At 36.7% G+C, this 16128-nt stretch overlaps 1 protein-coding gene across 1 annotated transcript; it reads right to left on the reverse strand.

The window, feature by feature from the left end:
- Window positions 1–152: 152 nt before the first annotated feature.
- Window positions 153–14249, reverse strand: LOC140164916 (death-associated protein kinase dapk-1-like). The gene is made up of 12 exons (XM_072188314.1): window positions 14136–14249; window positions 13116–13184; window positions 11540–11659; window positions 10262–10312; window positions 9148–9354; window positions 7675–7786; window positions 7324–7484; window positions 6476–6655; window positions 3515–4660; window positions 3330–3372; window positions 2523–2905; window positions 153–1581 (listed from the first exon to the last, which is right to left on the reverse strand). The coding sequence occupies exons 1-12, from the start codon at window positions 14217–14219 to the stop codon at window positions 1486–1488; spliced, it is 2652 nt and encodes an 883-aa protein (XP_072044415.1). The 5' UTR covers window positions 14220–14249; the 3' UTR covers window positions 153–1485.
- Window positions 14250–16128: the final 1879 nt, after the last annotated feature.

Here is a 16128-nt window from a genome sequence, read left to right on the forward strand (position 1 = left end):
AATAAAGAAAAATTACAGTTATCTATAACTTAGCAACATGCAATGGTATAAAAATTATGTACATACGCCATAACAAAAACAATTAATTGCACGTTGTATAAGAATTCCCTTTAGAAGGGAATGGTCGCTGACATGTAAAATTCCCCGGGGGTTCTTCGAAAAAAAATTACGGGGATGTGCCACGCAGACTTTCGGATGCTGACTTTCTCTATACCTACTTTTTGCTGTTTTTGCTACCCATCAGTATACCAATTTTCAAGAAAAAGCACCCAAAAAGTACCCAAATTTGCCATAATTGGGCACTTTAAGGGCACTTTTGCCAAAATGTGCCCAATTGGGCGCATTGGTCTTCACTGAAAACCCACCCATCGATATACCAAAATCGCCGAAAAGGTACCCCAAAACCGTGGCACATCCCCGTATACCTTCAACCAGGAAGAACCCCCTCCGGGAAAATTCCTTTGAAAGCTACAATTCACAAATTTAAATACATACATACATTGTGTATGTTTTATATACAATTCTTGTTAATATTTTGTTATTTATTTTCATGCAAGTTTTGTATTTCACCGTGTTATGTCAATCTCCTTAAATCTTTACTGCTTTTTCCGGCTCGTGGAATGGAACAATACATCTTTCACCGAGTAGATTATCAAAAAATGTTTTTTAAGGTTATGAAATCGTTTTATGCTCTTAATGTACCCTTTATATAACCCGACATTTAAACGTTTTCTGGCAACCTTTTATAACCTTTTGCGAATGATGTCGAAAAGTTTTGTATTTGACGGGAGGGGTTAAAGGGGGTGCGTTACCCCCGGGCTCGGGGTCCTAGGGGCCCGTAAATATAAAGAAAGCATACCTAAATGGCCCCATAAAAGCAAAGAAAGATACCCCAGGGTGGCCCTTAAAAAGAGGCATTTACGCCCGGGCCCGTAATGGTTCTCGGCAACACTGCGTTTGTCATGGTCAGTAGCCGGCAAATCGTGTGAGGCACTTTACGGCATGACATTTTGGCGAATCGGCGGAGGCACTACACGGGATTACCAAGGAATGGTTTATAGTTGGCGGACGCATTACACGGGATTATAAAGAATTATAAAGGTTTAGAGTAGTCTACGTTCATCACTAATCGTCGGTCGCAACACATAGTGGCGTCCGTGAAGGACAAAATACGTTTCCGAGCAACACGTTTTGGAAGGATATGATACTAGTATCGGAGTCGATACTCCTCCACTGTTATCTCTCAGTGGCCCGATTCCATTTGGAATTGAAGTTTACGGCTCACACTGTTAAACTGTATCTTTAATAGTTAAGGAATAAGAATTATAGGATAATAGCTAGCTCTAAACTTATACGCCACTATGTGAAACGGAAAATTTGGAAAATTACTCTACGCCACTATGTGTTGCGACCTTGTTGAGGAGTGGAGGCACGATGCCGACATGACTCCGTCTGTTCCCCATATTCTGCTGCTGCTGACGTGGTTCATTCTGCTGTCGCAGCTTCTGCTACCGCTCCTCCTTCGGCTCCTACTGCTGTTACTTCTTCTGATGTCGTAACCTCTTCTGCCGCTCCTAGAATCTGTTTAAATGGAATGAGGAAAACACTTAAATAAATTCAGGTAATGCTTCAGAAAAATACGCGTAATAAAGGTTTGTTCTTGATTCATTTTGATGCTAGAATAAAGAACAGAATTGATTTTACGAGATTCAAGAGCTTTAGATATCCAGCGCGTAATTGCGTAGTGCTTTTATTTGCTACTTTCGCAATCTGTTGATATAGTTGGTAAATATATTAAGCCCCGCCCATGCCCAGTTGGCAAATGTTAACGTCGAGCGAGTACCTTTGTAAACAGGAATTATACTTGACATATTGGCTGAAATGACTACATGAAACCCGTTCCTATAACCTATCAATAACAACCATAGGGCACATGCTTGCACTATGAATGTTGATTGAAGTGGTAGTAGGTAATCTACCTGTCTGCGATAATCACAATGTTACAGACTTCAAGAAAGGTGTTGATAAATCCATCGTTGCAAAATTCGGAAGATACTACAGCCCTATGGTATTCACCCGATGGTAGCATATACATTGTATTGTGCTATTCCAGTTGAAATCCATATACGTCCTAGATGGAATACATGACCTTAATCTTCCACACAGGAAGTATAAGTTTGAAATTGAGTTATCTGATTGGATAACTTCATTTGAAATCTACACCAATCTATGTAGGAGGTTAAGGTCATGTCTTCCTTAGGGAATGTATGGATTTCAACTGAGAATAGCACATTTGAAACCTCGACTGGAGTACTTCAAGGAGACACCCTAGCTATAACATGCTTTAAAGCTCTTTAGGCCTATGGCTTGGGATGTGGTCACTTGACAAAGTAGGCATTTTGTAACAAGGAAGATCAGGAGGCAAAAAGGCTAGAAGCCCCTGCCTTTTACCAAAGACAAGTTAGCTGTGGGACGTGGATGGAAATGTAAAACGAAGACAACTAAAATAAAATTCACCTCACCTCTGATACTTCATATTCCATTCTATACAGTAGTCGTTTTTTCCTTTTCCTTTCTTCGCTATTCCGCCGTTCTTCGCTGGTGATCACCTCGTACGATTCCTGCAATGTTTGCGCGAAATGAGCTTGATTTGTCTCTTTCAAACCCGCCAAGAGATCCACTGGCCAATCTTCTTCTTCTCTTTGAAGTAGAAATAGCAGTAGTATCTTGACGTTCTCCATTCTTTGTTTAACATCTCTGGACTCGGTATTTTCAAGGAGTCTGCAATCTTCTTCCGGAAGATACAGAAGACTTGATGTCAGATTGCTGGGATCCACGTCTGGCACCAGGATGTGCCAGTTACGCTTAAGAACTCTTCTCCAAGTCACTAGGTAGTCTGAAATGCCTAAGGCGTGATTGATATAAACATAAAATAATAAGTAAGCTTATCTTTTCAAATTGAATATTGCATATAATGCAATCCGGTAAATAAATTCAATGTTTGTCACAGTTTTATAAGATCTGATTTGAAATAGATAGCTCCCTTGTCGTCCAATGTCACGATATAACAGAAGTTTGCTATGAATATCATAGGCGCCCTCTAAAAATCTTAAGAGAATACAAAAGTAAACAAAACGCTCTGTCTACAGGGACGAAATTGACCACAATTTTGGGATCAATATAGTAAGGAATTGAATTTTTCCATGAAAATGTGAGTTAAACCAGTTCTAAATCTGCCCCTCCATTTTTTACACCGCCGCTACTGGTGTACTTGAATGAAACCAATGTTACTCTTGAAGATATAATATGAATATTATGTTAATACTAACCAAAGCCAGTCGCCTCTTCGGCTTCGTCCATAGATTTGATATTCTAAAAGGAAGGAAAGAGAGGAGAAGGAAACTACTGAATCGTTGAAGAGCGACCTTACAAGTGACATTTCTTCATGGTTGTTTATCGTTTCCATATATAGCATTACAGATAATCTTCAAGTCTTATGGATAGTACTACGTACCTTTCCGGGATAAGTCTCAATGACTTTATCGAGAGCTTGCAATGCATCAACATTATCTTCCAGGCTCAGACGGCTCACCATCGTTCTCAGCATTCCAATTGTCATCTTCTTCTTTTTCTTCTTGCACCATTCCTTGATGAGGCCGCAAGTCACAGATTGACGATCACTTTTACTTTGATCGAGTATCTGCGACATTTGGAAGTCTGGGATGCCTAGCAATCTAGCAACGCTTCGGTAGTCTTCTATCCATTTATGGACGACATCTAAGCGATCAAAACACATCTTCGCTTCATCCACTGGAAGCCACTCATAGCGACATTTGGGGCCCAACTTTCTCAAGATGGTGGTATCGTACCCTTGAAACAAGATATCGGCAACATTCTCAGGCCTGGTACTTGCATCTTTTCTCACTAGGCCTAAACCATCTCCTTGTTCGGCTGCTATGAGGCTTTCTTCTGTAAAGCTCCAAACAGCTTCGAGATTTTCACTTTGATGAAGGGCGGCGTGACTGATGTAACGTTTTTGCAGATTGGTTCCTGCAGATTTGTCATAAAGCTCATCTTCTATTAATTCGATGGTTTGTTGAAGACCGGCGTGTGCAGCTGCTACTGACTTTTCGTCTTGACACATGACAGCCACACTAATTGCCTCTTTGTGCTTTGCAAGTTGGACAAAAATATCCACCGCTTCGAGTGTACATCTTACTGCTGTGCGAGATACAACTGTAGCTCCCTTTCTCTCGTCTAGAAGCTTCTTTTGCAGGCACGTAAATGCGCTGGGATTGAATATATCAATCTCCTCAGCGCATTTGATGATGATACCTTTCACGGCATATGCTTCCTGAGCATTCCAGGTTACTTCTTTGCCGTGAAGTGGAAGCTTGCCTGGCAAAAGAAACTTCCCGTCTTCCATCTCATGGACAAGACCCATGTGGTCCAGCAGAGCTAGGAGCTGGGTTGTATTCATTTTTCCCGTGAAGAACTCGCTAAGCTCTGCCAAAGAATAAAATGACTGGTTTGGTAGCAAGGTCTTCAACTGACCAGCAAATTGGTCTCCTGCGAAAGCCATCCCGATGATTTCAGTTGTAAACCATTGGGTGTTGAGGATCACCTGGTCCGATTTTCCCTCGAATTTTGCCCAGTATACCTGTGAAAGGACAAATACGATATATATGCAATAAATCAACTTGAACTTAATAGAACTTGAGAAAATATGGAAAGGCCTGGGAATATCAATTTAGAAACCAAAATTAAATGTTAAAATGTATGTGTTTTTCCCGACACTCCTTTGCTTCCAAGATGCAGAAATAATGGAATCACAGCAAAAGAATACAGAAGTAGTCCAGATATGTAATATCGACATTCCAACTCAAATTCTCGAATGACTAAAGAATATTTTCAAATCAACTAAAGCTTTCATGAATGTATAAACATCACAATAATTATGTCTTGTTTCATTCTATGGTTGGCGCTCAAAAACGACAAGGTTCCGGGGGGCAATATAGCAATGTGGTGTGATCAGGCAAATATAGCAAAAGGACCCTGTCATGGAACTGCTGACACTTCACTCCGCCACTGGTCACAACATATCACTAACGACTACATACGATCCATGACAAAACAAGCTCACTGTTATCATTACAATATCCATAAGCCGCATTCTGTGAACATTATACCTCTGGATAGCGTCATAAAAAGGACTTGGATAGGCTGGCAAAACATTCTTGATTCTTCCTCGTACACCTGAATTGAACAATTGACCATTTCAGTAAATCCCATAAGCCTTTGCGGGTAGACCTAAGATGTCGTCACGCCGATGCGCACATTGTTACTGCGCACTTCACGGCTTTGAAATGCGCAGTAACGATGTTCGCTAAACGATGTACACATCAGCGTGACGTCAAATGACAACATCCCAGGTCCACTCGCAAAGGCTTATGGGATTTACCGAAAAGGTCAATTGTTTCTAAAGATATCAAACCTCAATTTATATCTAGTCAACGAAATGTGTCCAATATAATCATTAAAATGTACAACATTAACATGGTGCCATCAAGTGGGCACCGATATATTAGAGATTGCGATTTCCAAACGCCGTGATCGTACGCCTGTCGATCAAAACCACTCTCCTGTATCGAAGCGAGGTCGCATTTTTAGCCAGTTTGGAGATTTTGCACGTTCAAAATGACCGTGGAGACATCGTTGAAAATGCACAAAATTTGTAAGATAGTCAAGGATAACGAACATACGAAGGAAAGTCTAATATTAATGATCTTTTTTGTTTGTAACATATCATTATAATAAAGCTACAGCGCGCGATGTGTTTAAAATTGACTTCGTTCATACGCGCGATGTTCATACGTAGAGATTGTCCCTTGGAATGTGTGTGATACTTTCCGTATGAATTGAAATGACATTGCGATTTCACATTTTGGACACCAACGTCGTATAAAACGCACGGGTGAAGTTATACTGATTTTTACAGCATGTCGAGGTTTATGCAACGCGCCAAATTTTCACCACGAAAAAGTCTCATTTTAAAAGTAAAGTCATAATATATGGATGTACTGATCCATTATCTACCAAAATATATGTTTTTGGCAACCATAATATTTGGAAAGCACTGAAATGACAATTTATTCAAGCAGCATGTTAACCTCGGTTTTTAGACAAAATCAAAAGCATGCTGTATTGAAGTAGGCAAATAACCGGTGACCGTTAAATTTTCAATCGCGTCGCCCTCTATTGACCAGATCAGACGTTAGTCTTTGTTCCATCCGTCTGGTTCTCCTTTATGACGAATGAGCACAATCCAACTTGAAACTGAGACTAGCAATATAGAACGCCGTTTTGAACGTCGTATAAACGCACGGTCCACGCACCACGTATGTAACATCGCAATCTCTCTAAGATGTACAAGATGCCATTGCTTTGTCACCGATTTAGTTACAATATTACCTACCTCACCCATGTTATGCAGGTATGTCGTAACTGCACGTAGCGTATTTTCATCCATACCTTCGTACCTTTCTTTCACTCTCTTTAGATACTCATCCCAGTCCATTACTGGAATTGTTAAATTCCGCCATGGCTTCATCATCTTTTGCATCTTGACACATAGTTTTGGTAGCCTTTCTTTTCCCTGGAAATTAACAATACGACGACAACTATATTAGATTGTAATTAACTACTACCTGACTTCCAATCAATTGAAGGAAGCACCCAATTCAAGAAATGGCTCTAGCAACCGGCAGGCTGGATATGAAACGTATTCGACGTAGAAGTGATGATGTAACATGATTAACTACCAAAGCAATAGGTTAAAACAATTTTTGAATATATCGCACTGCACTAGTACATTCACGCGGTACGTCTGCATTGAACCATAGATGTCAAAGAACAGGATAAAGACCTGGATCGTAATTCTATAGAATTCATAATAATATTATTCATATCATGCTGATCACTCGCACCTCTAAGATTAGTATCTTTGAAAAGAAACGTATTGTATTCAATCTATGATTGCAGACATACACAGGTGATGGGTGCAATCTGCTTGTAGTGCAGAGCGATATATTCAAAAATTGTTTTAACCTATTGCTATGATAGTTAATCCTGTTACATCATCACTTCAACGGCGAATAAATAAACACATATCTCCCTTGAAAATTATTTACGGCTACCACCAGTATTACATAAGAAATCACGTTATTTCGTCTTATATTAATACCTCGATTTCATTTGGTAGAATACAAACAGATTTCCCTCGCACTATGTAGTACCCAAAGAGAAACTTAATGGTAAACTTACAATAATTTCTTGCCTCTGTCTTTTCAAAACAGTCTTTAGCTGTCTCATTCCAGTCGAGTTTTGGTCCCGTGCGTCCAGTAATATCAATTCATCCGAAATATCTAAACTACCAGAAAACTTGTCCTTTGAATGCTTCAGGAATTTCTTAGCTGTTTGTGATCCTGTGAAAGTTAATTGAAGATGCACACTAATTGTCAACAGTGGTTCTCTATAAAATGTAATGATTTGTGCTTCATGAAATATTGACATATCTTTATGCTGATCTTGGGAAATAATGATTTTGTCTTTAAGTTTTTAACAATCGGGATAATGGCTGCCAAATTAAATCAATCGAAAATTAGATTTTATTACCACTTCTCATATCCTGGATCTTGTCGACATGTGTGCCGACAAGAATAACTGTAGATCTTTCGTTTGGCTCCCTGGTGGCTTTCAGGAACGGGAGCCAGTATTTCGTTGTGGACTGAAACACAATGACATACAGTAATCTAATTACAAAAAGTGTTTATTATATACCAAATACGACTATGAGAAGTTATTCAAACAAGTTCAACTAACAACATAAGAGAAAAACTAGTATATCTCAGAGCTGCCGCCAGCGTTCGTTTTGCGGTGCGCATTTGTCTGGTGAAAAAGCAGCAAAAAATAGTTCACAGCATCTTGCGAATGATAGTGAGCTTTAGCAAAATTGCATTGCTCAATTCATAGCGAGCGTGTAGAAGAATTCAAATATCACAGATATACTTTTGTAGGTCCTGTGGTTCTTGAGTTATGTTGTAAAGAGGGTTGAAACAACAACACCTTTGTAAAACGTGCATAACTCATTAAGGGGGTACTACACCCCTGTCCAAATTTGTGCCTATTTTTGCATTTTTCTTAAAATTATAGCGCATTGGGGACAAGTAAGATATGTATATTATAGGGGCAAGGACTACAACTACTGCACTGTAAATTTTATTTCAGCACAGACAACAGTAGTGGGGTTATAGTCAAAAATGAGGAAAACCAATATTTGATCAATAAATCAATAACTACTTGCTTTGAGTTGCTGAATTTTCAGTACAGTAGTTGTAGTCCTTGCCCCTATAATATACATATCTTACTTGTCACCAATGTGCTATAATTTCTGAGAAAAATGCAAAAATAGGCATAAAATTGGCCAGGGGTGTAGTACCCCCTTAACAACAATAAATTAACCAAGTTTTCTGTATATGATTTGTAGAACGTTTGCAAAACACCAAAGTGTTATTTTTCAATATTATATTGATTCAGATAATTAAAATTATTAAAAATATATCTAAAATAATGACGAAAGGAGGCGGCCTATATCAATCGTAAGATATTGCGAGAAATAATTAATAATAGCGAGGATCAGAAATAAATGATGTAAGCCAAAGAAATTATGATTTAGATGACTTTATGAAGCTCGGGTAAACTGAAATAATGACAAATTGAGAGAGCAGTAAAAATCATGACTCAGCGGGGTTTGAACCCCGGACCTCACGATTACCGGTCGAGATTAATTGGACTACCTGAGTTCACAGTTGTCTTGTAAAATAATTTTAAAACATTTGTTGGAAGAACAGTGTGATATGATATCAATTTAAATTAATGAAAAAAAATCATTATGTGTATAATTTTAAACGTTTCGAGCATCTCATATTTTGACTGAATTTGAGTCGAGAAGGCAAAATAAACCCAAGTAAAATAACTAATTGGCTCCCAAGACCACGCTCTTATGTAAGTCTGTTTCGGTTAAGTCTATCAAAACTGTTCATCCCGTGAACTTAAGATCATAATCACGTGTGGTGTGTGGTCTATTACCATATTGCCAGCTAACAATTCCAGAAGATTGTAGATGACGACAAATATGGACTGCGCAGAGCCCATAAACATGCCATGCGTGACTGAATACTCCACCTGCCCTGCGCAGTCCCATATTAAAAAGGTACCAGCGCCTTCAACCGTTTCTCTGCTGACGTCAATTCCTGGTGTACGTTCGTAGTCATGGTAGTCGCCCTCTACGTCTTCCTGTTTTAAATTAAAAATAACAAATAGGGTGCATGGTTATGTCTTCCCTACACTGTTAGAAGAATGGGAAAAATCCCGTTGGGTAAAACAATTTAACCAGGTCACTTTTACCCAACATTTGTGTTATTTTTAGTAATTTACCCAATGATGGGTATAATTTTACCCAACCTAACACAAAACCTTATCCAACCTATATGAGGATTGTTCATAATTTAACTCTCTTCACGCGGGTGTCGACTGCAGACGACAAGTTTCAAATTTTTTTTAAAAAATCAAAAATGTCAAAAATGTAAATTTTCATGACCATATTTGGAATCAGCAAGGAAAATGCATTAAAATGAGTACAAACAAGCCTAGTATTGATTCAGTAGTTCTTAAGATAGCTCTTGATATTTTGAGAAAATATTTCAAAACTTGAATTTTTTCCATTGAAGCGAATGGATAGCACGTAGAGCATTAAAGTAACTAGAGGTTGGGTAACATAACACAAATGTTATTAGTTAACTTCAGGAAGTTCAGTAACTGTTACAGTTTGCGTGTCATTAGTTCATCATGGAAAAATATTCATACTTACAAAAAACGCGCTGCTTCATTTGGCCTATCCCGAATACTGACACACACGAGGAATAACTTGTGAACGTTATATTGAAAATATACAGCTGATGCGCGGTCATAAGTTAATACGGCGTCCTCCTCAACAAATGTTATAATGTGGCTTTAAACGGATTTTCGTCTTTCTGCAATTGCAAACACTGGATGAATACGCGCATGATGTCAACACAGTGAACACCCATGGAGTTGTCTAATCTTACTTATTTTATGTAACGATTAACATTGCCATCTAATACGTAATGTAAAATCGTCAGGATTTTTGCCGATTTCATATCATTTTATCACATAATCTTACCCTCTGTGTACTGACCACAAGTCCTTTAACTTTAGAAATTATGGACAATTTCTGCAAAAGAAACATAATCAAGGTTATCATGAAAGTTATTTAACTCTCTCCACGCGAGTGTCGACTGCAGACGATAAGTTTGTTTTTTAATTCAAAAATTTTATATTTTTGTATTTTCATATTTTCAAATTTTTCATATTTTTATTTGCGATATCCACCAAAAGTCTAATTCTTACCTAAAAATACTGAAATGTTACTTACGAATACAGCATAATACATGACATGTGCACTCATAGAAATGACTTGTTCTCCTTGTTGGCGCAATTCAAAAGGAGTAAGTTTGGACAACTCAAAAATAGTGTAAAAGTTGCCAAAACAAAATTCATTTTAGTTATCCGAACTTTAAAAAATGCTGAAAAGCTCAAAAAGTACCGTCATCTAATCAACTTTGTTGGCATTACTTAAAAAGTTGATGTAAGTCGTTGCGTCAACTTTTTAAGTAATGCCAACTTCTGAATTCAAGTTCAGGGAACTTTGAAAAATAAACAAGGTTCAAAGAACCAATTAGTTGAGTTATTGTAACTCAACATGTAAGTTGATGTAACTCATTCATATTAAGTTACTGGTACTTATTGTTTTGAGTTATTCCAATTTGGTACTTTGGTACTTAATTCACGTAATTGGATCATTTTCTGCACAATTAGCAGTATTCAAATATTTATTTTTGTAATCAGTGCAAAATTTTGTATACTATAGCACACCTCTAGAAAATTATGCTAACCTAGTTTCATTTTCTGAGTTGTAACAACTCAATAAAGTAAGTGCAATTTACACGAAAAAAGTGTTAATGGGAATATTCCGTTTGTTTTAGGTTGATTAGTATTGCGATAGTGAAAGCATTCTAGTGGTATTCGTAGGTAACATTGGGTTTTGATGTTACATTTACTATCACACGTCCTGGATTTATTTTTCAAGATTAGTGATGGCACTTTTGGTACCTATAAGGCCAGCATGCCATCAATCAATGGGCAAAAGGAAAAAATTGTGGAGACATTTTTATTTTGGACTTTTATTTTTGGCCCGTGGACACTTTTGGTTGGATTCAACCATATATCTTTAACTTTTATTGAAGCCTATGGCTAGCACGCAGAGCATTAAATTTAAAACCACTAAAATACATTTTCTCTCCAACAATACATTCCATTGTTTTGTTCATTTTGTCTATTTGGTGTGCATAAAAAGATACTTATCATTTGAATATATGAAATAATAATCATAATAACAAACCTTGGTAAGGGTGTTTTTAATTGTGGTTTTCCCAGCAGACGGGTCCCCACAGAGAAAGACTTTAACAACATCGACAGGACTCGATCCCTTTGCCATTAGTTTACGAAGGGTTGAAACGTTCTGTTAAAAGACAAATCATACAAAGTTTACTATTAAAGGAGTATTTTGTGATCCTAGCATCCTCTTTTTATGTCATTTTCAGTAGATATCCACGAAAAAGCTTATTCCCAAAATTTCAGTTGATTCCGATTTTGCGTTTGCGAGTTATGCATGATTATGTGTATTACACTGCTCCATGGACAATGTGTTTTAATTTCGTTCTGGTGCACCAGAACGAAATTCAAATTTCATGATATCTTTGCTATTAAAACGAATTAATCTGCAAGATATATTTTGTACATAAACATTATGTAGCCAGAGGTTTCCAGTGATGTAAAAATCTCAACTTTTTTTGAGAAAAGTGGGGGGGATGAGGCTGTGGATCACGAAATGCCCTTTTAATTGATTCCATAATACATTGGTGTTTTGGGAAAAGGTTAAAGGTCATTGGACCTCGACCATTGTCCGAAATAGGTAAAGGAATTAAGATTGTTTTATGTACAAAATTGATCAGAATTTGTGCATCTTCCTAGATCCTTTAGGCCACATTTGTCCTTATTTAGGTCTATTTTAGCATTAAATTTGCAAATTTTCTCGCATTTGTCCGGTAAAGTAATAGTAGCGGGTCGGCGAGACGATGTTGCCTCCTCCCCTCCGGCCACTTGGCTGGGTAGCCCCGGTATAGCTTATTTTCAACATTGACCGACATTGGGTGAATTTGATAACAAAATAATGTTATATTTACAAATCATGTTTTCAAATAAACAAAACTTTGTTTCTAGGTTAAAGCAATAATGTGCGATTTCCATAAAGAATATATACTTATTTGTTTTTCACAAAATGTTTGTTTTCACTGATCACATTAAGTCCACTTTTAATTTCGAGCAAACAAATGAGGTAGAATGAAGACAAATGCTATTTCATTCCAGCGCCTATCATTATCGTCAATGTGTGTATTATTATTGAGCAAAACTTCATGCAGCAGCTGGGACGTATAAATAAGACGTATAACTAAACACGAATAGCGATATATGCCTACACATAGTTTATACGTCACTGATTCAATGATACACATGCACGAGACGTATCAGCCATCACAATTGGTGAACTCGGAATAAAACCGGAGATCCCCGGGTTTATTATAGAAACTTTTACTGTAATTAAAGCACTTCAGGCTTAGTCTTTGGTATTTTAGTACACCATTGGGAATTACAATCAAACAAAAAGTAGAAATTCAAGAAACATTTAGGGCGTCGTTGTGGAGCAGATCACACATGGCTTTAATTGAAATGATGACGTAATAACAATACCACATTACTGCATAGAAAACGGTGGAACCAAATAAATTTGATATTGTTAGTTTTGTAAATCAAATAATTTGAATTGTTTATTTTTTCTTACTTGTTCTGTCATTTAAACATCAGTCAAAGAGTATGAAGAGATTAATTATTCAGGTGCAAATGAACAGTGTACTTACCTCAAAATATTTCAGGACATGTTTTGCTTGTTCAATGCCTTTAAGCATATCAGATGGTGTGCTACCAGACTAAATAAACAAATGATTAAAGAAAGAAAGAATGAAAGAAAGAAAGAAAATAGGAAGATAGAAAGAAAAGAAAGAAAGAAAGAAAGAAAGAAAGAAAGAAAGAAAGAAAGAAAGAAAGAAAGAAAGAAAGAAAGAAAGAAAGAAAGAAAGAAAATAGGAAGATAGAAAAATAGGAAGATAGAAAGAAAGAAAGAAAGAAAGAAAGAAAGAAAGAAAGAAAGAAAGAAAGAAAGAAAGAAAGAAAGAAAGAAAGAAAAAAGAAAGAAAGAAAGAAAGAAAGAAAGAGGAAAAGGAAAAAAGAAAACAAATGTCACTAGAACTGTTCTATAGAAAATAAAACAAAAATGTGTAAATTATCAGATGCTTAGGCTTACTTTAAAGTTACTTGTAATGATCATTATTTACAACGATGGTTAAGTAAAACTCCCGGGTAAAACTATTATAATGTAATCTTGTAATATGTTGATTTTTGGGGGGGGGGGGATCGCTCGAAACACATTTAAAAATGTTTTCAGTATCCAGCGCTGATCTAAGACCACACTACGGTGGACCGGGATCAGGTCTCGAATTTAGATTTAGATATAGAATTAGACATCAAAATGCCTTTGAAATGTCAAATAAAACATTGAAACATGAAACCCTGTTCTGTACCGACCGACCCTGATTTTGCGTTTTTAGCTGTGTGTAAGTGAAAATAGCCGTGGTTTTGTGTGTCTGTTTGTTTATTTATTAGTTGGGTTGCCAAATTGAAAATTGTAAATTGTTTTTTTTACGCATTCAGTAGTATTTGAAGATCGTATAAGCCGGGTGAAATGAAAATGACACAGACAATCACTTTACTCCGAATGTTAAATTGTTGTTATAGCCTAACAGAGATAGAAAAAGTAAAGTAATTAATCTTGATCATGCTGATCGAATACGGTATATAAAATATTTAACAATTTTCCGTACCTTGTTTTTAATGACAATATCCGAGCCTGCCTGAAGGAGGGTAGTTATCACTCCCCTATAATTATAATTATTCCTCCTACGCATGCCTCTGCATGCTACGTGAAGAGGGGTCTCACCCTACAGGGAGAAAACATGAAGACAGTTTATAAAAGCAAAGAAAAGGGACATTTGGGGGCACGTAAAAAGTAAAGAAAAGGGCCCCCTTCTCTGTTCTTTGCCTTTACGGGTCCATTATAAGGTTTCTTTTCTTTGCTCTTTTACGGCCCTTAAAAAAGAGAGTATACAGGCCCGTAAAAAATAAAGAAAACAGACATGCATTAACAAGATACAAGATAGCCTTTGACCCGAAATTTCTAATAGTTATATAACTGGAATTATTTTACTGTCTGCTTTTGCCACAATGATCATCCTCGATATATTGAAGACTCGAGAAACCAGGGGAGTACAGCTTTAATCGTGGGAACACTCTTTTAAAGGGAAGATGAATTTTAACGCTTACGATGTTACGATGGAGATTAGGCTTGAAAAGCGTTTCCCCACGATACCCCCACACCCGGATACCAAACCTCCTATGAAGAAAATTTAACTTGATTATGACTACTCAGTGTAAATTTTTTTCAAAATGTCGCCCTTCTATCGTGCACATTTCTTCATGGAAGCAATTAGACAGTAAAAAGTGGTGTGGGCCTATAAATAGTCTATGCACTCATCAACCAATGTAATGTTATGCAAATGAATTTTCCGGACCAAATTTAGGCTAATGTTTTTACCGACAAATTGCAAATTTTAGCTCGCTTCGCGCGCATTGTCCTCTTCAACGTTCATATTTTGATCATTAGATAAAAATTGGCATTTTTTCAGGGCTACGCGCGGAGTTTGTTCCAAGAATATTAATATGTGAACAAAAGAAAGGTAACCATGACTTACTAGCGTGTAGATATCCGTGACTGTTAATTAAGTATTAGTTAATTCAATAATTAATAATTAAATCATTAATGTAATAAATACAATCTGAGTTTAATGTCATTTAGTAGACCACATAGTAATGTGATACTTACATATATTTTATCTACTGAATGGATTTCAGCGCCAGCATCAAGAAGTATCTTACAGCATTTGTCTGCATCGTTGTATGCCGCAAGGTGTAAAGCAGTCGAGCCCTATATAACAAGAAACCATCAAGGTAACCATCACTAAGTAGCGTGAAGATATCCGTGTCTGTTCATTAATTAATTATTAATTAATTAAATTATTAATTAATTTAATCATTAATGTAATAAATACAATCTGAGTTTAATATCCATTTAGTAGACCACATAGTAATGTGATACTTACATACTTATTTACTGAATTGATTTCAGCGCCAGCATCAAGGAGTATCTTACAGCATTTGTCTGCATCTTTTGCTGCCACATAGTATAAAGCAGTCCAGCCCTGTATAACAAGAAATCATTAAGGTAATCATCACTAACTAGCGTGAAGATATCCGTGTCTGCTAATTAATTAATTATTAATTAATTAAGTAATTCATTAATTAGATCATTAATGTAATAAATACAATCTGAGTTTAATGTCCATTTAGTAGACCACATAGTAATATGATACTTACATTGTTATCTACTGAATTGATTTCAGCGCCAGCATCAAGAAGTATCTTACAGCATTTGTCTGCATCGTTGGATGCCGCCCAGTGTAAAGCAGTCCGACCCTGTATAACAAGAAAACCATCACGGTAACCACCACTAAGTAGTGTGGAGATATCCGTGTCTGTTAATTAATTAATTATTAATTAATTAAATAATTCAAATATTAAATCATTAATGTAATAAATACAATCTGAGTTTAATGTCCATTTAGTAGACCACATAGTAATATGATACTTACATTGTTATCTACTGAATTGATTTCAGCGCCAGCATCAAGAAGTATCTTACAGCATTTGTCTGCATCGTTGGATGCCGCCCAGTGTAAAGCAGTCCGGCCCTGTATAACA

This window comes from Amphiura filiformis, chromosome 11, assembly GCF_039555335.1.
Source record: "Amphiura filiformis chromosome 11, Afil_fr2py, whole genome shotgun sequence".
NCBI lineage: Eukaryota > Metazoa > Echinodermata > Ophiuroidea > Amphilepidida > Amphiuridae > Amphiura > Amphiura filiformis.